This window comes from Schistocerca americana, chromosome 10, assembly GCF_021461395.2.
Source record: "Schistocerca americana isolate TAMUIC-IGC-003095 chromosome 10, iqSchAmer2.1, whole genome shotgun sequence".
NCBI lineage: Eukaryota > Metazoa > Arthropoda > Insecta > Orthoptera > Acrididae > Schistocerca > Schistocerca americana.
The window spans coordinates 103323228-103348362 of NC_060128.1; the positions used below are offsets into that span (position 1 = coordinate 103323228).

At 40.9% G+C, this 25135-nt stretch overlaps 1 protein-coding gene across 1 annotated transcript in view; it reads right to left on the bottom strand.

The window, feature by feature from the left end:
• The window catches only part of LOC124552569 (zinc finger protein 2 homolog), an 87775-nt gene that overhangs the window by 24656 nt on the left and 37984 nt on the right, over window positions 1-25135 (bottom strand). The window contains exons 8-10 of the mRNA XM_047126891.1: window positions 24048-24295; window positions 22019-22258; window positions 12304-12551 (exon numbers count right to left, since the gene is read on the bottom strand). Coding sequence (XP_046982847.1) covers window positions 12304-12551; window positions 22019-22258; window positions 24048-24295 — 736 coding nt within the window. The remainder of the gene's footprint in view (window positions 1-12303; window positions 12552-22018; window positions 22259-24047; window positions 24296-25135) is intronic.

The window sequence follows — 25135 nt, forward strand, 5'->3', positions numbered from 1 at the left end:
CGTGTCGATGGGGATGAAATGATGATGATAAGGACAACACGACACCCAGCCCCTGAGCGGAGAAAATCTCCGACCCAGCCGGGAATCGAACCCGGGCTGTTAGGTATGACATTCCGTCGCGCTGACCACTCAGCTACCAGGGGCGGACATTTCTCTGGTTATTAATGTACCAGCATTTAATATTTGCAATAAATTATCTCATGCTCACATTAACTCTTGTGATGTAAATCATTTAAATATGATAACTACACAAATGTATTCCTGAAATTTTGTTACTCTGCATTAATTATTTTTTGATGTTGCAATTTTTTCCCATAAGTGTAGTTTGAAGTGTAGGCTGGAATCTGTGTCTCCCTGAAAAAGATCCTGTACTTATTTGAAAGGCTGTGTTCAGCAACAGGAGACAATTCTAGAGTACTGTAGTTGATGTGCTGCTAATCTTTGGTACATTGCTGGGAAATGGTTCAAACAGACTGGTCCATGTAGCTTCTGCAAAATTCATATGGAATGTTGTAAACACCCAGAACTCTAAGACCACAATAATGCTACATGAATGACGGAAAAACCTGTAATATGTGAAGTACATACACTACTAAATAATATATGGGAAAAATGGAAGCATGCCTGAGACCAGAGAATTGCAACACTATGCGTTATTAATGAGAAAGGAGAAAAGTCATCTTGTGAATTATAAAGGCATAACATTGTTGAACACTGTCTACAAGATATTTTGCAGGATGCTGAGTGAAACAATAAAAAAGTGCACCGGAAATATCCTTGAAGAATAGCAATGTGGTTTCTGGCCATATAGAGGCACCTGTGAACAGTTGTTTGTTATTAGACAAATAATGGAGAAATTTTGTGAATATGACAGAATGTCCACAACCTGTGTTTTGTTTTTAAGCAAGCTTTGGATAGTGTTAACAGTATAAAGCATTAAAAGAATTGGGCATCTGTGACAAGCTACAAAAGATAGTTAGCAATGAAGAACACAAAGGCAAAAGTAGAGGTGAAACCAAAATGACCAAAAGCTTCAGTTTTACAAACAGAGTGGAACAGGGTGATGATCTTTTACAGTCCTGTTCAACTTTGCACTTCACAGTCTGATACAAAAAAATGACAAGAGAAGAACAATAATGATGAAATCCAGTCAGGTATGTCCATATATAGATGACACTGCAATTGTGACATGGCATGTAAACATCCTTTAAAAAAAATTCAGGAAATAATGGAAGCAGAAGGAATAAAAATTGAACTTACTGTAAACAAAAACAAGAGAAAATACATAGTAATGTCCAATTTTACAGTTAAAAGAAAACCATACGACTTGAAAGTTTCTAATAAATGTTTTAAAACTGTCAGGTGCTTCCATTTTCCACATTTCCTCTTACCTAGTGATAATAATATGAGACTATGTATTAGAATAATGATACTAATCAGAAACAGAGCATATTACACAATCTTACAAGTATTCAAGAATTCTCTAATAACAATGTCAACCAAGTTAATAGTAAACCATTCCATGGTGTGGCCAGTTGTTACTTGTGGGCCAGAAATGTTGGCAACTACAGTAGCAGATATGGAAAACCTAAGAGAATTTGAGAGGAAAATCATGCGAAAAATTTATGGGTGTGTTACAGAATCAGAGGGTAGAAGAGTAAGGTATAACCATGAAATACAAGAGCTTATAAAAGGGAAAGGTAAAGTGAAATTTGTTAAATCTGAAAGAATAAGTTGGTTAGAACATATGGCGAAGATGACAGGTGACAGGATATCCAAACAAATAATGAAAAGCAGATTGTATTCCACCAGAAGGAAGGGCTGACCTAGAGCTAGATGGCTGGACAACGTGTTGGCTGCCTTACCAAGATGAAGGCCCGAGGATGGTAGAGAAAAGCAGAAAGAGAGATGTACTCATGCGTATTAAGATTGTTGAGGACGCTTCCATCCATCATGGACTGTAGTTGCTGAGGAGGAGAAGAAGACAAAGAAGAGGAAGGGGAAGTTAGAAAGAAAGCTGGTAATCTGGGGGGAAAAACTGCTGCTCCTCAGCTATAATAAATAGCTGCTGTTTTTTTGTTATTATTAGCTTAACATTATTTGACTGCAATATTATTTTTCAAAGTAAGTATTTACCTGTATCAATAAACACAGACTCCTATTTCCAGTACATTATATCTTGTCATACACCTTTATAATAAATAGTGTTACTAGCCATGAAGCTAAAACAACTTTGTAATCTGTGAATATAGGCTTAAAACAAAATGACAAACAGATGCAGTAATCACAGGACCATCAGTCTTACTTTTTGTAGAGATAATATCACTGAACAAATAACTTCTCAATGGATTGTGGAGAAAAACTGATTTCAATTCAGAAAAAGCGCTAGAGGTGCTACTGAAGTGTTGAGAGTAGTATCAAAGAAGGTTTTAGATATAAATGAGGCGCTATGTTTATGTTTGACGACAGCATGGTACAAAGCTTTTGACTGTGCTATTTGGGTGACCACTTTTGGAAATATTAAAACAAATTTCAGTACACTGGACTTATCGATGAGTAATTTACAACCTATAGGTAGATCAAAATGTAAACTTACATCTGAAAATTGTAAACATAAATCTCCTAAATAATTATTCACTATAAGAAGAGCAGTTGTTACATATGGTGAAACTTCCTCTTAGAATCTCAAAGGCAGGAAGTGAAGTTATTAATGAAATATAATTTAGCTAGCAGAAGGACCAAAAAATTGGACTTACTGTAAAGGAAAACAAGACAAAATACATGGTAACGTCCAATTCCAAGGTGGGAAGAACACCACATGACCTGAAGGTATCTTAACAAATTTTTAAAGCTGTCATCTGCTTTAATTATCTAACTGTCCTCTTAAACCAGCAACAATAATGTTAGGTCTTAGTCATTATTCTTTATTCATATTGTCACTAGAGTAATCAAATTTTTCTTATTTAAACTGTTGTCATGATGTAACTCTGATGTGTGAAATGCTGCATGTGGGAAACACTGGTCCGATGTAAGAGAGGGCCTGATGGCCCTAATGTGATCAGGTTAAACAAATAAATAAATAAATAAATAAATAAAAACAATTAATACATACATATGTATAACATATTTTAAAGTCAACTCACTTTTAAAATATATATGGTTCTATTACTAAAAATACATTACTGAGGATTTTGAAACAGTGTAGACTGGAAATGAAGACCCATGCTTCTTGACACAGCATAGGGGAATGATGCAAGAGACCCGCACCTCTGTACTAGGCAAGGTCCTAATGGAGGTGGTTTGCTGTTGCCTTCCTCCAACAGTAATGGAGATGAATGATGATGATGGAGACAACACAACAACACCCAGTCATCTCGGAGCAGGTGAAAATTCCTGACCCTGCCGGGAATCGAACCCGGCACCCCGTGCTCGGGAAGCGAGAATGCTACCGCGAGACCACGAGCTGCGGACATAGTCTGGACTAGATAACAAAATAACAGAAGGATGGAAAAACCTAGCAAAATGGGTAACACTTTATGCGGAGCTGCCCACATTAACACCTCAAAGTGTATATTACTACTGCCTGTCACAAACGATCACATGAAGTTACAAAGCCAATTCAACAGTCATTTGTTGCAGTGTCCACTGTAGCCATTTTTTTTTTTCCTTGTCTTCCAAACAACATGCCTGGCTCCACAGAACAAGTGGTCACACACAGCACGTACAGACACTCACTAGCATTGTAGAACTGATGCGTTCAAACCATTCTTCCATCTGCACATATCACAATAACATCTTCCACAGTGGGATGTTCCGAAACTGACTAACTACTGTCACAGGAACTTGGAAATGGGACATGCCATCCTACAAATCTCGTGTCACACTTCAATACAATGTGCCAGACAGGGAGAGGAGCATGCTGAATTTCTATTTGTCAAGTGGTTGCAGGAGAACACACCTATTAAGGTATTTAAATTTGCAAGCTTTTACAGCAAGATGATCCTCCTTCTGGCAGAAGAGGAACACTCAGCGCTGTAGGAAAAGGACTGGTATGGGGTAGGAAATGGGGCAGATTTTGGAAAAGTCACCCAGAAACCCATGTCAGGGGAGACTTAAGGACACGACGATAAGGAAAGACTGATTGCTGGGGACAACACCAGACAAGATTTGAAAACCTGAGAGCTTAAAGCTAGATGCTAGTGTAATATGCAAAACAGAGATTACCGCCAAAACATCGTGCATGAGTTAATAAGAATGGAAAGCTAAGTGTGTTGTATGTGGCAGAGGTATAGGTGACGGTGATGAAAAATAGACAGGTCAGAAAATGAAGACTACAGAAAACTAAAAATGAGTGAAGAACATAATAGTTACTGTGAAGAAATGTTGAGACAGAAGGAGTTAATGTAAATTGAGGTCAGGTGGGTGGCTAGAACTGAGGAAGTGTTGTAACGCCAGTTCCTGTCTGTGAAGTTCTGAGAAACTGGTGTCTTCGGGAGGAATCCAGATGGCACGTATGGTGAAACAGGCACCAAGATCACAATTGCCATGTCTTACAGAATATTCTGCACCACAGTATTGTGTGTTGCCTGTATACACCCTCTGCCTATGCCCATTCATCCTGACTGATTACTCTTGCTTTGACAGTGCATGTTTGGCAATTACAGGGCTGACATAGGTGGTGGTAGGGGTGTGTGCAAGGCAAGCCTTACAGTGGAGACAATCACAGGGGTAGGACCCATAGGGCAGGGAGATGGGTGCGGAAGGAGTACAGGGTCTGACAAGGAATTGTGGATATTGGGAGAGTGATGAAAAGCCATTGTTGGTTGGTGGGGAAAAAGTCAGACAGAATGGACCTCATTTCAGGGCACAAGTTTAGGAAGTCATAGCCATATAAAAGTAGCTGATTAATACATTCAAGACCAGGATAATACTGAGGGGCAAGAGGTGTATCCCTAAGTTGTTTTTTGGAGGGATCAGCAGCATTAGTTTGGTTGGTAGATTTGGAATGAGGGGACCAAACAGCAAGGTCCCACTGGATTAGGGAAGGGTAGGAAAAGAAGTCGGCCGTGCCCCTTCAAAGGGACCATCCCGGCATTAGCCTTTAGTGATTTAAGGAAATCAGGGAAAACCAAACTCAAGATGGCCAGTAACAGGTTTGAACCGTCGTCATCCTGAATGCGAGTTCAGTGTGCTAACCACCATGCCACCTCTCTCAGTAGAGCATTTGGACTGGGTGTGATGGTCCGGGAAATCTGCCTTTGAACAAGGCTGGTGGGGTAATTATGTCCAGAGAGGGCTAAGGTGAGAAAAATGGTGTACTGCTGTAAAGAGTCTGCATCTGAACAAATGTGTGTGCCTCCAATGCCAAGGCTGTATAGAAGCTAAAGTTTGACACAGGAAGGACGGCAACTGTCAAAATGTAACAGAAGTGTGTAACTGACTTTCAGTGAGGATGAGATCGTCAAGTAAAGTGGCACGGGATTCGGAATAGAACCATGTGACATTTAATTTGGAGAATGTATTTAAAGATTCCAAGAATTTTAACAGGCCAATTTCAATATGGGTCCATAATGCAGAGATGTCATCAATGTATCTAAACCAAACTATGATTTGAAGGTTTATAGATCCCAGGAAAGATCCCAAAGTAACCCATGAAAAGGCTGGCGTGGGAAGGAGCTGTCTTGATTCCAAACTACAGACAACCTTCTTGCTCCCCTTAATAAACTTTATACTTACCAACAAGTACTTTACTTTTGAGAGGCAGGCATACAAACAGATCAAGGGCATGGCCATAGGAACCAGGATGGCTCCTTCCTATGCCAAACTTCTTGTGGTTGGCTTAGAAGGGGCTTTCCTGGGATCTGAAAGCCTTCAGCTCCTGGTTTGGCTTAGATACATCGTTGACATCTTTTTCATAAGGATCTGTGGTATGGCTGACCCGTCAGAATTCTTGGAATCTCTAAATAGATGCATCCAATTAAGTTTCACATTGTTCTATTCTGAATCCCATACCACTTTCCTTGATGCTGACCTCATCCTCAGCGAGGGTCAGCTACACAATTCCGTTCACATTACGCCTACTCACGAACAACAGTACTTACATTTTGACAATTACCATCCTTTCCATGTAAAACATTTCCTCCCATATAGCCTTGGCATTCGAAGCAAACACTTTTCTTCAGACACGGAGTATTTACAGCAACACACCACCATTCTCAAGTATTTACCCCACCAACCTAGTTCAAAAGCAGATTTCTCGGGCCATCACATCCAATCCTGGTATTGCTAATCCCTCTAAAAACCAACTTAGGATTACACCTCTTCTCACTCAGTACTATCCTGGTCTAGAATGTATCAATCTGTTACATCAACAAGGCTATGACTTCGTAAAATCTTGCCCTGAAATGAGGTCCATTCTGTCCAACATTTTGTCCATCACACCTAGAATAGCATTTCATCGCCCTCTTAGTCACTGTAACATCCATGTCAGATGCCTGCCTCTTCTCCACCCATTTTCCTAGCCTGCAGCTCCTACCACTGTGACCGTCCTCACTGTAAGATTTGCCTTATGTACCCTGCTACATCCACCTCCACCAGCCTTGTAACTGACAAAACACATACTGCCAAAGGGAAAGCCGCCCGTGAAATGACACACGTTGTATATCAGCTGTTATGTAAACACTGTTCAGCCTTTTACATTGGTATTACTACCACAAAGTTATCGATTAGGAGAATGGGCATAGGCATAGGGTGTATACCGGCATCGCACAATATCCTGTTGCAGAGCATGTTTTACATTATGGCAATGATAACCTCGATGCCTGTTTCACCATACGTGATATCTGGATTCTTCTCCCAAACATCAATTCCCCAGAACTCCACAGGTGGGAAATGGCATTAAGACACATCCTCAGTTCTAGCCACCCATCTGGCCTTAATTTATGTTCATTTCTTCAGTCTTGACATTTCTTAGCAGTAATTATTCCTTCATTCACTCCCTTCTAGTTTTTTATGTCTTTTATTTTCTGAGCTGTCTATTCCCCACCTCTACCAGATAGAACGAACTTAGCTTTCCACTTTTATTAACTCGTGCACAATCTTTTGGCAGTAATCTCTGTCTTGCATATCACCCTAGCATCCAGTGTTAAACTCTCAGGATTCCAAATCTTGTTGGGTGCACTCCCCAACAGTCAGTCTTTCTTACTCATCCCATCTGGTAAGTCTCTCCTGACCTAGGGTTCTGAGCAACTTTTCCAAACTCTCCCCATTTCCTAAACCTTACCAGTCCTGTCCCTTCAATTCTCTACAGTCCATCTGCCAGAAGAAGAGGCCATTGCGCTGCAGTCGTGGACTGTGCGGCTGGTCCCAGCGGAGGTTCGAGTCCTCCCTCGGGCATGGGTGTGTGTGTGTTTGTCCTTAGGATAATTTAGGTTAAGTAGTGTGTAAGCTTAGGGACTGCCATTGCCTCAAAAAGCTTGCAAATTTAAATACTTTTATATGTGTGTGTTCTCCTGCTGCCACTCAGTGAGTAGATTTTTATCTATCCAATTACATTATATTTTCAAAAATTGATTATTTTTGTCAAATCTATATTTGGCATGACATTTGGCAGCTTGCTCTAAATGTGGAAAAATGTAAATTAATGCCGATGAGCAGAAAAAATGGCTCTTTAATGTACTAATACTGTATTCGTTGTACACTGATTGGAACAAGCACATGGGGTCACTAGTAAAGATGGTGAACGGTCGTCTTCAGTTTATTTGGAGAATTTTAGGGTAGTGAAGCTCATTTACAGTACAGACCACATACAGAACACTTTTGTGACCCATTCTCAAACACTGCTCAAGTGTTAGGGATCACAGCAAGTCAGATTAAAGGAAGATATCAAAGCAATTCAGAAGCATGTAGCTACATTTATTACTGGTATGTTCAATCAACACACAGATATTATGGAAATGCTCTGTAACTCAAATCGGCATCCCCATAGGGAAGATGATGTTCTTTTTCATGAAACATTATTGAGAAAATAAATATGGAGATAAATTGCTTCAGTTGTAAAAGGATTTTATTTCTTCCAATATTAAGACCCATTTCTGGCTAACATATGCCCAACATCAAGTGTATTGTTACTGAAAACAAGCAAGAGATGACACTAAGGAACTTCTTCTTCTTCTTCTTCTTCTTCTACAAATCTTTGTAACCATAAGTTAATGTATACAATTGGGAACTATCTTCGCTAAAATTCTTCTTGTGGATGGGCTAGTTGCACTAAAAAGTATAACGAATGTCCCAGAACAGTGGCGACTGGGGAACTAAAAATGCAGACAGAGCCTTTATAGCTGGAGAGGCATAATGCAGAATAACAGGTTGAAATTTAGTGCTATCGCAAGTGCCATGGGCTGCGCAGATTGGAGGTGACTGCCACAAGTGAGAGCAAAGCACAGGTGGCACCTGCAGAGAAAGGAAGTAAATAAATGGTGGAGCAACACTATAGCCACCTATTAGGATGACCTGTTGGGAAAGTGACCAGCTCAGATGTTCACATCAACTGACAATCTTTACTAGCTGAGAAAGCATATTACGAAATGATGCAAATGACGACAAAGGCGCATAAAATGTAAAAAGTCAGACTGCAATTTACTGTAAAGAAGACATATTAAGTTGCAGACAGGCACACTTACATAGAGCTTTCGGCCACAACCTTCATCAGTAAGAGAGACGTACAAACAACTCACACTCAAAAGCAAGCACACCTCATGTACACATGACGGCGAATTGCAACATTTTGAGCCGGAATGCTCATAGCATTCCAGCCCGAGATGCTGGAGTTGGTGGTCATGTGTGTGTGAGGTGTACATCTCTCTTTACTGATGCTGGCTGTGGCTGAAAACTCTATGTAATTGTCTTTTAAGTGTGCCAGTCTGTAACTTAATGTGTCTTCTTTACAGTTAGAAGCAATCAGTCTTTTCCTACATTGTTGATATTCCTACCTGCAGTTTCCATTGTTTCAAGTGTAAAGAGGTATTATAAGACAAACATGAAACTGACCATTTAAAAAATGCAAAGTTGCACAGTATACTTCCTCAGCTTGTATTTAAGATTGTCAATTGAGGTGAACAGCCAGAGTACCGTATTTACTCGAATCCAAGCCACACTTTTTTTCCGGTTTTTGTAATTCAAAAAACTGCCTGCGGCTTAGAATCGAGTGCAAAGTAAGCGGAAATTCTGAAAAATGTTGGTAGGTGCCGCCACAACTAACTTCTGCCGTCGAATATATATGTAGCGCTACACAGCATGCTTTGCAGGCACAAAGATAAATACTGGCACAAAAACCTCTGCGTCAGTAAATGAATTTAAAAAAAAAGGTGGAAGACGAGCTTTTTTTTTTCCGCCCCGAGTTTCGACCACTGCATTTTCATGCATTATCCAATGAAGTAAATACAAATTCCGTATTGTTCATCATCGAATGTAGCAGCATTTCAATGTACTACGAAACTCCGGCTGGCGAGACTGTTTGGGATGTTTGTCAATATGGCCAACTCTGCGTTCTGAATTTTTTCCTACCTGTGAGAAGAGATAGTTGCTAATAGGAACTTTTATAAATTGTGAATCACATGCAGTATTCTTTTCACCATAAGAATAATACGAATATAAACATTTTGCCATGAATTGTTTCGTGTTTGCTGCTATTTCATTTAAATCCTGTCTGCCTAATAAACTGCGAAACTAGAGTGAGACAACAGCAAATGCGGAAGAATATACATATCATATCATGTTTATATTCGTATTATTCATATGTTGAATAGTGAAACAGTTACAAATGAAGCATGGCAACTGATTAGATTTTTAAATTTAAGATGACTCTAATTTCTGTGCAGAAAGAGGCGTCTGCAAAGATTTTCAAACGGAGAAAAAATTTCGCTAAACTCTTGTTCAGAACATCTATCATACGCAGCCTATTATTTGGTTCTTGTTGATCATTATCAAAGTAAGCAGCAGTGTAAGTAACAACAAATAGCAGTCTCTTGCCATTGTTTCGCTAACGAGACGATTCCTCTCTCTCTCTCTCTCTCTCTCCCCCCTTCTTCTTCTCTCTCTCTCTTTTTTTTTTTTTTTTTTTTTTTTTTTAAAAAAAAAGGTTGTAAGCGGCTGTAGCGTGCACAAAGGCAAGCCACGCCGCGAGCGGTGACAAGCCGTAAACACTCATTATCAGTATGCGACAAACAATGCATGACACAGAACAGTTATGCATTTCCAGCTTAGAGTGACATAAACGACTATGACAAAGAGAACAGCACTTATCAAATCAAAGAAAAATAAGCAATCAATTCGAACCAGACGAGGCACGTGAGAAAGGAAGGGTACCTTTATAAATACGGACGGAGTGCCTGACGCATAGCAATGGCTACCTCGTAAAGCTTAACTGCTAAGTTTACGACTCGAAGCAAACTACTGTAGCTGTATCGTCATTCATTGGACCTAAATTGTGTCTCATATTACAATGGACCAACTTTGTTTCGATTTGGAGGTGCGCCCTAAAACTTTTCTCTCCCCTTGAATTTCGAGTCTCAAATTTCAGGTGCGGCTTAGATTCGGGAAAACTTTTTTTCCTTGATTTCGAGTCTCATTTTTCAGGTGCGGCTTAGATTTGAGTGCAGCTTAGATTCGAGTAAATACGGTAGTCACTTTGACTCACCCTAACAGACAGCAATAGCATCGCTCCACCAATTTAGCAACTTACCTATTTACTTCCCCCATCTGAGTGGGCAACTCTGTGTCCTCTTGCTTGTGGTGGTCGTCTCTGCATTGCTCACTCTTGCAAAGTTCACGGTCGTAGGATGGGACACGATTTTCAACCTCTTACTCTACATTATGCCTCTACATCTATATAGGCTCTATTTCCATTCTCAGTTCCCCAGTCACCAGGATTGGGTGACATTTCTTATATTTTTTACTTGAACTAGCCGAATCACAGGTAGAGCTCTAGCTAAGATAGTTCTTACTGGTATCCACTACCTTATAAAAACCTTTTACAACTGAAGCAGTTTAACTCCATATGAGGCAGCACAAAAAGAACTATATATTTTCAAATTGTTTACAAAACAACCTTATCCCCTTCAAAATACTCTCCATTACAACTAATACAGCTGTCCCACCGGTGCTTCCACTGTTCGAAACACTTTTTGTAGTCATCTTTAGAAATGGCTACGAGCTTCTCACTCATTTTTTTTCTTGACTTCTTCAGTGTCATCAAATCAGTGTCCTTTCATCCCCTTTTCATGCTTGGAAACAAGAAAAAGTCACACAGAGCCAGGTCAGGTGAATAAGGCGTGTGGGGCAGCGAAGCCGTGCCATTTTTAGTCAAAAACTGTCTAACAGAGATGGCTGTGAGTGCATGTGCCTTGTCTTGATGGAAGAACCAAACTCCTGTCTACCACAAAATCACTGAACCTAGCTCCAAGATAACCAACTAATCTCTGACAGTTGAGTAATTGTCTGTATACAGTCTGTGAACAAAATCTCTAGAACTTTTTCAATATTTTTTGCTCAATTCGGGCAGCTGATGGACGTCCGGAATGAGATTTGTCATCAATCGACATTTTGCCATTTTTAAATTAAGCAAACCACCCATAGACTCGAGTTTTCCCATAGTGTCACCTTGGTAAGCTGTTTTCAACATTGAAACAGTTTCAGTAGCATTTGTGCTGGGTAGAAGACAAAATTTCACAGCTATACATTGTTCACTTAAACTTCCCATTATAAAAAATAAAACAAGAACAAAACAGCAGTATCAAAAAGAATCACTGCAGATGAACAGTACAGGCCAGTTCGACAACACAGTTGGTACTGAACGGGCAATGAGTTGCGCAACACACACCTAGCGGCAGAAATGTGTATTAAAAAAGCCCTGCTCGCAGCATTGTTACTCCAGTTTTTTAATACCCTTCCATATCTACAATAATGCTCAGTTGTGGATGTTTATTAAACAGGATTACTATTGAGAAAGTTTAAAGAACCAGTATTTATGACCGCTGCAGATCTATCCCACTGCCACCGAGGTGCACCTCACGTAAGGACCACAGAGGAAAGATAGAAGACATCGACACTCCTACAGAAATATACAGACAGTTTTTTGCTTCCTCCATTTGGAAGTGGAACAGGAAAAGAGCTGACTTCAAGTGGTACAAGGGACCATACACCACACGTGTGTGGATGTAAATGACAGTGGCAGATACTGTCGGAAGCTAAGGTTCCGTAGAGAACTGACACAACAGTTAATGCGAGAAGTGCTCCTACACTCACGTGTGCTCGATGAAGCTGCTCTTCTGCAGGTAGACCTTCCCGCAGGTGCCGCAGCTGAAGCGGCTCGCCTCCGGCCGCTCGGTGTGACGCGCCTCCACGTGTGCCCGCAGGCTGGAGCGCGACGAGTAGCGCCGTCGGCAGCGGTCGCAAGCGAACGGCTGCGGGTCCGCGTGGCGTGCCACGTGGCGGTCCAGGGTGTCCTTCCGCTGGAAACGGGTCCCACAAAGTTCGCACGAGTACCGCGGCTCCTGTCACACCGGGAAAATGTAAGCTAGTGTGGCATCTCCACTCGCACTGGTGTCCCTCGTACAGTTAATATGTACGAAGTTTTAATTTTTTTCAACTTTCGCCAAGTAATGCACTACATATGTAACACTAATTTCCAGACTTCTGGAAGGCATGATGTCGGCAACTATTCTGTTTAACCAAATTACAAGGGGGTCCACCTCTGCGCCGAACCCCCCCCGCACCCCCCACCCACCCCCGCCAAAAAAAAAAAAAAATCTTTTAAAAGCTATATATTTTCAAACTATGTATCAAATAGCCTTATCCCCTTCAAAATACTCTCCATTACAGTATTGGCTAAAAACAATCTTGGTTGCAATTTTAGTTTTTTATTTTTCAACGATGCGGTTTGCCTTATTTAGGCATCTTCAGGTTACCTTTTCTAGATTGACACAAGAGGCACCAAGATCTGCATAACGCGTTCCCGTTCACAGGAGCGTGTAACAGTAAGATGGGGGCTCAGGTAGTAAGCATAATGTGCCACAGCGTCATGTGCCAGTACTGGCGCATTATGCTTACTACCTGAGCCCCCATCTTACTGTTACACGCTCCTGTGAACGGGAACGCGTTATGCAGATCTTGGTGCCTCTCGCGTCCATCTAGAAAAGATAACCTGAAGACGCTTAATAAGGCAAAATGCGTCGTTGAAAAATAAAACACTAAATTTGCAACCAAGACTGTTTTTAACCAATACTGTTAAGAACTGGTTTGCTGTATGCCACATATGGATTGGAAGAACTCTCCACTACAACTAATACATTTGTCCCGCAGTTGCTTCCACTGAAAACATTTTTTGTAGTCATATTTAGAAATGGCTGACAGCTCCTCTCTCATTTTTTTCTCGACTTCTTCAGTGTTGTCAAATCGGTGTACCTTCATGCCTCTTTTCATGCGTGGAAATAAGAAAAAGGCGCACGGAGCCAGGTCAGGCAAGTAAGATGCGTGGGGCAGTAGAACCATGCTATTTGTAGCTCGAACCTGTGTAACAGAGATGGCTGTGTGTACAGGTGCAATGTCATGGTGGAAGAACCAGTCTCCTGTCTGTCACAAATTGGGTCCATTTCGATGAACAAGATAACTCATTAATCTCTGACAGCTGATCAGCTGTGTCGACGGTCTGTGAGCACGAGCTCTCGAACTTTCTCAATATATTCGTTGATTTGGGCAGTTGCTGGATGTCCAGAACAAGGTCTGTCATCAATCGACATTGCCATTTTTAAATCGAGTAAACCACTTCTACACTTGAGTTTTTCCCATAGCGTCATCTTGGTTGGCTGTTTTCAACATTAAAACAGTTTCAGCAGCATTTTTACAGAGTAGAAAACAAAATTTCACAGATGCACATCGGTCATTTAAGCTTGTTGTCATAAAAAATGAAACAAGAATAAATCAGTGCTAGCAAAAACAATCAGTGTAGATGAACAGAACAAGCCAGGTTGATGACACAGGCAGCACTGAACTGGCAATGAGTTGTATTATATATGCTTAGCGGCAGAAATTCGTACTACACAAGGTCCACCCACGGCAATGTTTTTTTTTTTTTTTTTTTTTTTTTTTTTTTTTTTTTTTTTTTTGTGAGTACCCCCTTGCATGCACTAAATTTCAGAGAATTGTCAAAGCTACAATATTAATTTCCTTTATTACTTGATGACTTTGAGCACTGGAACACTGATAGGAAAGGTACAGGGGTGGTGGATATGATGAAAAGGAGAAAGCTAGATATTTTAGACATGGTAGAGATGAGACAGAAAGGAGAAGGCTGCGAGCAACTGAGGGAAGTTTACTAATTCTACTGCCGTGGAAATGAAAAGGGAAGACAAAAGGGAGTGGCAGTAGTTGTGAGGGAGGGTCTAAAAAATGAGATATAGAGGATACGTGACAGTATGATGGAGATCAGAATAATGAAAAGGGAAGAAGTACGAAGGGAGATCAGATGTATGAATCTGAAGCGGATCACAAGAAAAGCAGGACTTTGGAAGAGCTACAAAAGCAGTCAAATTGACGAAGGATAATAGTCAAGGGAGACTTGAATGCACATGTAGGGCATGAAAATACAAGGTTATTAAAATGTTCTGGGAGCAGAAGGATGGGGAAGTGGAAATGCAGAAGGAAAGATTGCTGGAATAATGCAAGAGAAATGGTTCAGTGATAGGTAACTCAAGGTTTTGGAAGAAAGAGAGCCTCAAGTGGTGCAGCAGGAATCTAGTGTAGAAATCTTTGGTGGATTACATGCTCTATGACTGGCAAACTAAGAGGACTGTGACAGATATAAAGGTACTATCATCTGAGGCACTGGATAGTGGCCACTGGCTACTAGGGATGAACATGAGAATCATGAAGGAATGGAAGAAGACAGGGAACTAGGAAAGGAGTATCAGGGTATAGAAACTGAAGTCAAGAAGGAATACCAGGAGAATATAAGGGAAAGGTTACCAAAGACTGAACCAGCAACAGGAAAAGAGGAATGGCGAGAGTTTAAAAGTGCTATGGTAGTAGATGCCGTTGCTATATGTGTAAGGACAGGTAGTCGTAAATGGAGGAAGAAGACACCATGCTGGAACGAAAGAGCCAAGTAGATAGTCAGAAGGAAGAACAAAGCCTTCAGCCTGTGGTTCCGAGCAATGATCGAATTAGCAAGAGAGAAGTATAAGAAAAGGAAGAAAGAGGCAAATAAGACAGTGACTGAGGACAGAAGAAAGTGGATGGAAGAATGGACAAAGATGGTGGAGGAAGATAGCTGAGGAAGTAAAAAAGTGCTATATGGTCAAAAGTAAGAGGAGAGGTTTGAGAGTGCATGCAACAATGACAGATAGAAATGGGAACGAGGTTAATAACAAAGAGGCAGAAAAGATAGTGTGGAAGGAGTATTATGAGCATTTGCCAAATCTGTATGGACTTGGAGATGAGGATAAAAGACTAAAGGAGGTAGAAGTAAGTAAACTCAGGGGGTAGGGGGAGGGGGGGGGGGGGGGGGGACCTGACATGGAAAAAAATTGAAATGCCACTACACAAGATGAAAGGAGGAAAGACACCAGGTATGGACGAAGCAGCTGTCGAAATGGTGCAGGCAGCAGAGTTGGGTTAATTAGGGGAGGAGATTAAACTGCAAGGTCATCGGTCTCATCGGATTAGGGAAGGAAGTTGGCCATGTCGTTTTGAAGGAACCATCCCAGCATGTACCTGGAGAAATTTAGGGAAATCACGGAAAACCTAAATCAGGATGGCCAGAGGCGGGATTGAACCGTCGTCCTCCCGAATGAGAGTCCACTGTGCTAATCACTGCGCCACCTCGCTTGACACTGATACCACACTGTGCCAAGGTATACCAAAAGATCCTCAGGAGCAGAATCTGAACAGGGTTTGAGCAGCAGTCGATAGCATCTGTAGAAGAAAGGTCTGGGAAGCACTAGAAAGGACGGGAGTGGAAAAAGAGACAACAAGCAGAGTGGAGGAGATGCACTGTGGAAGTCCAAGTTGTGTGAAAGTCGGAAATGAAAAGGCAGATGGATTCCAGCAAACGAGTGATGTGAAACAGAGTGGTGGATTGTCATGAATTGAGCACCGAAGTTTTCTCAATGTGTAATACTGCACTGATGGTTTCACCTCTGGGAAGGAAATCAACAAGCAGAAAACGACTAAAAAAATGGTGTTCTGCAGTGCAGGTCTTCACTGACAGCAGCTTCCTATGAAGAATGCATAGAAAAGTTGGTTTTCCATAGCAACAAATGTCTGAACAATGGTGGAAACTATGTACAAAAATAGTTTAAGAAATGGTCTTTCTTGTAACAATAAATTTGGTGTGAAAAAAATGTTCTTTAGAGTTTTTTCCAGTACAGTACTTACTTTCCAGACATGACTCATATGTACAAGGTGCAACTCAAAATATCTGAGAAATTCATTGTACCAGTCAAACCAGTAGCAGTACAATATTCTGCTGCAAGAAGTCTTCAGGTACACATTTTAGCCACTATGGCACAAAGTTGTGTCATCTTTGGCGGATGCATTTGGGAGTAGTTGTGGTGCACATCAGAACATGTTTCAGTGCTCCTGAAAACTGTGAAATGGATCATGTGAAGGAGTGACAGATTTGCATCAAATTGTGTTTCAAGTTGAAGAAAACTGCAGCTCAATTTCACCAGGTGCTGACAGAGGCATTTGGTGAGAATGCATGAAGTCAAGCGTGAACATTTGAGTGGTTAAAGCACTTCAAGGCTGAGAATCCGTGGAAGATGACACACATTGTGGTTGACCGTTAACATGCACAACACTGGAAATTATCACGGAAGTGCATCTCGTGATCCACAAAGATCGAAGGGAGACAATTCACAATGTTTGTAACAGAATTGGGCAATCATACGGTGTGTCTCAACGAATCCTTGCCAATGAACTACCGTATTTACTCGAATCTAAGCCGCACTTTTTTTCCAGTTTCTGTAATCCAAAAAACCGCCTGCGGCTTAGAATCGAGTGCAAAGTAAGCGGAAGCTCTGAAAAATGTTGGTTGGTGCCGCCACAACTAACTTCTGCCATCAAATATATATAGCGCTACACAGACATGATTTGCAGACACAAAGATAAATACTGGCGCCAAAACCTCTAATTCAGTAAATAAATTTAAAAAAAGGTGGAAGACGAGCTTTTTTCTCCACCCCGAGTTTCGACCACTGCATTTTCATACATTATTCAACGAAGTAAATACAAATTCCGTATTGTTCATCTTCGAATGCAGCAGCATTTCAATGTACTATGAAAATCCGACTGGCAAGACTGGGATGTTTGTCAATATGGCCAACTCTACGTTCTGAATTTTTTCCTACCTATGAGAAGAGATGGTTGCTATTAGAAACTTTTATGAATTGTGAATCACATGCAGTATTCTCTTCACCATAAGAATAATACGAATATAACCATTTTACCATGTATTCTTTCGTGTTTGCTGCTTTCTCATTTAAATCTTGTCTGCCTAATAAACTACGAAACTAGTGTGAGACAACAGCACACGTGGAAGAATATACATATCATGTCATGTTTATATTCGTATCATTCTTATGCCTAATAGTGATAGTCAGAGATGAAGCACGGCAATTGACTAGATTTTTAAATCTAAGATGACTCTGATTTCTGTGCAGAATGTAATGTACAAAAGAGGCATCTGCAAAGATTTTCAAACGGCAAAAAATTTTAGCTAAACTCTCGTTCAGAACATCTTCTATCATACGCAGTCTATTATTTGGTTCTTGTTGATCAGTATGAAAGAAAGCAGCAGTGTAAGTAACAACAAATAGCAGTCTCTTGCCATTGTTTCGCTAATGAGACAATTCCTCTCTTTTTTTTTATCGTAAGCGGTGGTAGCGTGCACAAAAGCAAGCCATGCCGCGAGCGGCGACAGGTCGTAAACACACATTATCAGAATGCGACAAACAATGCATGACACAGAACAGTTATGCATTTTCAGCTTAGAGTGACGTAAACACCTATAACAAAGAGAACAGCACTTATCAGATCAAAGAAAAATAAGCAATCGATTCAAACCAGACAAAGCACGTGAAAAAGGAAGGGTACCCGTATAAATACGGACGGAGCGCCTAACGCATAGCAATGGCTACCTCGTAAAGCTTAACTGCTAAGCTTACGACTCGAAGCAAACTACTGTAGCTGTATCGTCATTCATTGGACCTAAATTGTGTCTCATATTACAATGGACCAACTTTGTTTCGATTTGGAAGTGCGGCCTAAAACTTTTCACTCCCTTGAATTTCGAGTCTCAAATTTCAGGTGCGGCTTAGATTCGGGAATTTTTTTTTTCCCTCGATTTCGAGTCTCATTTTTCAGGTGCGGCTTAGATTTGAGTAAATACGGTAAGCATGAGACGAATTGCAGCAAAGTTTGTCCCTCGCTTTCCCAGCATCGACCACCAAAACTTCCAGGATCCAGATGTGCACTGAGTTGCAACAAAGAGCTCGAGAGTGTCCAAAATTCTTATCCAGTGTCATAACAGGTGAGGAATGTGGGGTCTACAGTTATAACCCTGAACTGGAGAAGCAACCGTCACAATGGAAAACCCCGTCTCCTCCGAGGCCAAAAGAAGCTCGACAAGTTTGCAGCAACATGAAGTTGATGCTGATCATTCTTTTTTGACATTCTGGGGATAGTGCATAAAGAGTTTGTTCCACCTGGTCAGACTGTCAACAGGCAGTTTCACTGCAAGATTTTGAGGCTGCTGAGGAAAAATATTAGGCCCAAATGTTTAGAGTTGTGGAAAAAGACCAATCGGTGCACCATGGCAATGCAACGGTGCACGCTTCGCATCTTGTGGAAGAACTCCTGGGCAAAAGCAACACGGCAACAGTCCCTCAACCTCCCCACTTGCCAGACCTAGCCCAGTTTGACTTCTACCTGTTTCTGAAGACATTTTGACTTGACTAAAGACGTCCGAGTGGAATCACAAAACAGATCTCGAACACTTTTCACACTGCGGACTTCCAGAACCTCTTCCAAAAATGTGAACACCACCAGGATCATTGCATACCATACAATGAGGTGAATCCGATCAGGTGGTACCAATCCGATAATTTACCCATTTTTCCATGTTTGGATAACTGAGTGTAGCATTTTAACAATTACATTGCAGCTGACCATTGACGTGAATTCTTGACTAATCTATCAACAACAATGGCGTGTTGGAGTGTGGGCAACCAGCAAATCACATTGTCAGTAGGTGTGTGATTCTTGTGTTATGCTCATATAGTTACCACAACAGTGTGAAAACTGCTGGCGCCTGTTACTTCCAAAGTGTAACTGGTAAGTTGCAATGTTACTGCTTGCATATGAACGTCTTAAGCGATACAGCTTTGTTTATTTGTTCATTGCTAATACTGCTTAGAAACTATGCAGGCCTAATTGCAAAATTGCATTTTCATAGGGCGAATCCGATCATGCGAGTATGCCAAAAGGTTCTGGGACCAACACAGAAATCTAACTACAAACCAGAATTTCTTCTAAATGTGGTCAAAGCTGTCAAATCAGGAAAATTAAGCATCTGGAAAGGTTCAGAGCAATACACAGTTCCATATACCACATTAAATGACAAAATCAAGGAAAGGTACAAATACAAAACAGACAGCCAACCAGTGTTAATCATTAGTGAGGAAAGAAGCCTGGTTGAAGGATTATTGGGTTGTGCAAAATGGGGAGAGGGGTGCCTGAGGAATAAAGGTGTTAGGGACATTGTACAGGCATATCTCAATCGAGTAGGGAGGATTGAAAAAAGATTTTGTGACAATTGACCTGCACACGAGTGGGTAAAATCTTTTCTGAAAAGAAATAAAGAACTAACAGTTAGAGTAAGTGAACATACGAAGAGGGCAAAGGCAGCAGTTGCCCGAGAAACAGTGACTGATTATTTTAAAAACCTTGAAGTGACCTTGATGGTGTCCCTCCCTCTAACGTTATAAACTATGACGGGACAAACTTTTGTGACGATCCTGGACAAGTGAAAGTAATAATGAAGCGAGGCACAAGACAGCCTGAAAGGATAGTGTATATTTCAAAGTCAAGTGTCAGTGTGATGATAGTAGCAGCTGCCGACGGCTGAGTGCTCCCACCATACACAGTTTATATGGCAAAACATGTCTACAATACTTGGACTGAAGAGGGTGTAACTGGTGCAGGTTATAACAGAAATCAAAGTGGTTGGTTTGACTGAACAATCTTTGAACCATGTTTTGTTGAAATTGTCTTGCCTTATGCCTGGCAATTAAGGAGACCTAAAGTGATTATAGGTGACAATCTCTCAAGTCATCTGTCATGTATCGTGATTAAACTGTACCAGGAACAGGACATTAAATTTGTGCTTCTACCCCCTAAGTCTACTCATTTGTGTCAGCCACTTGATGTGAGGATTTTTAGATCTTTAAAACTTGCTTGCATAAATGTGTTAGATGACTGGAAAAGGAAGAATAGAGGGGTAGAGCCAAAATTCAAATTTTCTAGGTTGTTGAAAAAAACCTTTGAAAATACAGCTTTCAAGTCCAAATCAAATGTAATATCTGGTTTCAAAAAGCAGGAATTTTTCCTTTCTGTTCTGATTAAGTCATTTCACAGATTCCAGAAGCAACTGATAACAATGCACATGGCACCGCTCATCAGAAGTTTCTTGGGCAGTAGCTTTTGAAATACAACTGAAACAGATTCGCTCTAATGAAACAAAAGGAAAGCCACACCAAGCAAAGCGTTTAGCATTAACTCCAGGAAAAGGAAATATTGTCAGCGACTTCAATGAAAATGATAGTGATGGGGCTGCAAGCAGGGGTCCCTATCCGGTACATCTACAAGTGGTTCAGAACAGCATAAGTCAAATGAAAATAAAGAAATGGACAATGATAATGATAAAGATTGGCATGAATGTCAGGAAAACGATTTCACTATAGTAAAATTTCCTATGAAAAAAAGGTTAAGGTTTTTTATTGGTAAAATTGAAAGCATCTCTAATGGCACCTATGAAACGACATTTCGGAGAAAGAAAGTTCTTGATGGTAATGTTTATTTTGTCTTTCCAGAAACTGATGATGCAACTGAGATAGAAAGAGCACAAATTATTAAAAAAACTTGTTACAGGACATAGAAGGCGAGGTAAATTTATTTTTGAAGGGACAGATGATTATGACATTGAGTAAATACTTTTCATATTGATTATGACAAACAATAACTAAAAATTAATATCTGTTTGTGAAATTTGACGAATGCAAGTATTTTTATAGCAAGAATCTCAAGTTTAATGTGCTTGTAACAATTTGTTTAGCCTAGAAATTGTAAAATTTTGTTGCAAGTACAGCAACATATTTCTTAAACATCAAAGTAGTGGTTGGACTCACTCCACTGGAAGTCTGATTCTGTTCCCGCATACAAAATATAATGGTGTTCGGATTTGCCCCAATTGAGGAGGTGAAACCGTTCAACAGTTAACTTAAAATAATAACTGCAAATATAAACGAAAAATAACGTAATACATGAATATATCACTATCAAGATTGTGAAATTAACATACTGAATTTTTATTCCGATTTTACAACAGTAAATGGGCAAAATTTTAAAAAAAGTGCCATTTTTTTATTCGATTCACTTAATTTTACAGTATGTGCTTAAGGAGACTACTTTAAAGGTGATGCAGGACATTGTGACATAAGTATAATTTTCTGCTTTTTACAATGAAAGTCTCTAATATTTTGGGTAGCACCTCATATATAGATCGAGAGCAGTCGCATTGCACTTCTCCGGGGCACTCCTGACGATACCTTTACCTGTAAAGAACGCTCGCAATGGTACCTCCAGAACACGATTTAAGAACGAATGCAAGAGTGACACTATTCCATCTAATTTTCACGTCTGAAGCAAAGCCAGAGCAAACTGTCCGCATTAAAAGGAGCAGTACCTCCAGATGGCTGACAATGTGCATCTGCAGCTTGGCCTTGTGGACAAATGTCTTGGGGCAGTACGTGCACGCAAAGCCGGGCACGGGTGCAGGCGCCTGGCCGTCCCCGTGGTGGCGCCTCTCGTGGTCCTTCAGACGGCAGCACTTCTTGCCGCAAGTCGAGCACAGGAACGACGCTTTCACTCGTGTCCTCTGTGCCTTCCCGTGTAGCTTCTTCGGCTGCGAGTTGACGCCGTGTGTCTGCAATGCAGCAAAGTACAGCACGGTTACTACTACTTAAAATGTAAGGAGGGGAAACACATTTAGAGTTCAAATATCATTAGAGAAAGGATGTCATCTCGGTCTGGACAACATTGTGTTAAGACAATCACTAACTGTGCAGAAGACCTTTGAGCAGGCACAGTACTGGGACAATATTAATTTGTTCACCATATCCCAGAAGTGTCATCGTAAAAGACAACCTCCGGGCTTGTCGAACCAGTTGAGGTATACAAGGGGTGGACAAATACAAAGGGCGTTTGAAAAATCCGTGCAAAGTCCGAGAGATGGCACCACCGGCACGTATCGAGGTCATGTTTAGTTAGTAGCATCTTTGGAAAGAACGCACACCAAGTTTCAGCCATATTGGACTATTTCTCTGTGTTTGGCATTCGTGTGAATCAAGGAAGTCGAGTGATTGTCAAAAAATGGAAGAAAAAGAATTTTGAGTGATGATTAAACATTACTTTATGAAAGGCAAAACACCTCAGGAGACTAAAGAGAAGCTTGATAAACAGTAAGGTGACTCTGCACCTTCGATTAGAACAGTTTATAAGTGGTTTCAAAATTTTCGCAGTAGCCCTATGGGCACAAGTTATGCTGAACATTCTGGATGCCCTGTGGAGGTTACAACTCTAGAAATCATTAATAAAATCCATGATATGGTGATGGATGACAGAAGAGTTAAGACGTGGGAAATCATCAGGTCGTCCAAGCACATCTTATGACGTCACTGAGCGAGTGAGACAACATTTTATTAACAGCCCTACGAAACTGACCCGGCGTGCATCTTGTGAACTGCAAATCCCACACATGACTGTTTGGCATGTATTAAGAAACTGTTTGCAACTGTACAGATTGACAATCTTGTACAAGCAATAGGACACTAATAAAATTGCTCCCAAGAACTTCTGTGTGGATATGTTAAATTGATTACATGAGGATCAACATTTCTTGACTTTTCAGTTAAGTGGCAAGGTTAACACACACAACTGCAGGATTTGGGGCAGTGAAAGTCCACATCAAACATTGCAACATGTTTGTGATAGCTCTAAACTGAATGTTTTTTGTGCATTGATCAAGAATGAAGTGTACAGTCCCCTTTTTCTCCATGAGAGAACCATCAATGGGATAGTGTACCTGCATATGTTCCAACAATTTTTGATACCACAGATCGATGAGGATGATCAAGAACGAAATATTTACTTCATGCAATATGGTGCACCACCCCACTAGGTGGGTGACATCCGAAATTTTCTCAGTGACCGCTTTCCAGGTCAACACATTGACAGTGATGTGCCAATTCCATGTCCCCCACGTTCCCCAGACCTATCACCACTGGATTTTTTTTTTATTTTTTTTTTTTATGGAATTCATCAAGGGTATTGTGTTTGTACCTTCTGTGCCAGCTCCTCTACCTAGACTTAGAGCAAGAATTTACACCGTCATTGAGCAAGTTACACCTGCAATGCTGCAGTGAGTTTGGGAAGAAATTGACTTCCAATGTGATGTGTGCAGGATAACCAACGGAAGCCACATACAGCAGATTTAGTTCTAAAAACTTGATGTGTTTCCCTACAAAATAACACTAAACGCAGCTCTATATCTTTTTTTCAATAAATTTATATGAATTTGTAAAGTTGTAAAATCCTTTTTGAAACACCCTGCATAAGTGTGGAGGTGATTCTGCGATCCAGTTGTAGACCTTGGGGAGAATATACTTGAACAGAGGAATACACACAGAAACATCAGAGGTCAGTGCCGTACTGACCCGCATGTGTGCAGCGAGCTGGGAAGCCGTGCGGAACGCCTCGTCACAGGTGGGGCAGCGGCGGGTGCGCGGGAACGGCAGCCCGTGGCGCACCTCACGATGCAACTTCAGGACATCAGGGCGGCGGAACATCTGGCCGCACAGATCGCATTGCAACCGGGGCGCACCGTGTGACAGCCGATGCGTGTTGAGCGCCGATGCCGACGCGAAGGACTTGTCGCAGACTTCGCACGAGTAGTTCAGTTCACCTGGCAAATGACAATGAAGATTCAGTTTATGAAGTTCTCCTAATCCTACTGATGGAAGATACATTTCAGAGTTCCTGACCAGACTGACAGTTCCATTTTCCTGTACTGTATCTACACAACTGAACCAGTCCAACTTTTTGTGCTGCTATTTATACTGTAGATGAGGACCCTTACCACAGATTTTATTTGTGTGAGGGAGTCTACACAGAGCAAACAGGAAAGAAAACTGAGCAGAAATTTGAAAAGAGTATCACAGTTCAGGAAGGAGAAATAAAAACTTTGATGTTTGCCGACAACATTTCTGTCAGACAGAACAGAAGACTTTGAAGACCAGAGAATTCAACGAATAGTTACCTGCAAAGCATTTGTAAGAGGAATTTGAACAAAAGTAAAACACAGGTAATAGGATGTGGCTGAATTGACCCAGAAGATGCTGAGGTAATTAGATTAAGAGGTTTTTCTGAAAAACAGGAATCTGTTAACATTTTGTACTCTGAAGGTATCTGTCTGGAAGTGAATGTGGGCAACAAGCAATTCAGAGAAGAACAGAATAGAAATTTTTTAAATGTGCTGCTACAGAAGAATGCTGAAGATCAGATGGGTGGATCGAGTAACTGGCGAGGAGGTACTGAATCGAATCACGAAAAAAAGAAAGTGGCAGAAACTCTCATCATGTGTGGGCAAGCATTATCTTGCTGAAATGTAACCTCAGGATCACTTGCCGTGATTGGCAACAAACTGGGGCTCTGAATATCATCGACATACTACTGTGCTGAAAAGGTGCCATGGATGATAACCAAAGAGGCTCTGCTATCAAAAGTAATGGCATCCCGGACTGTT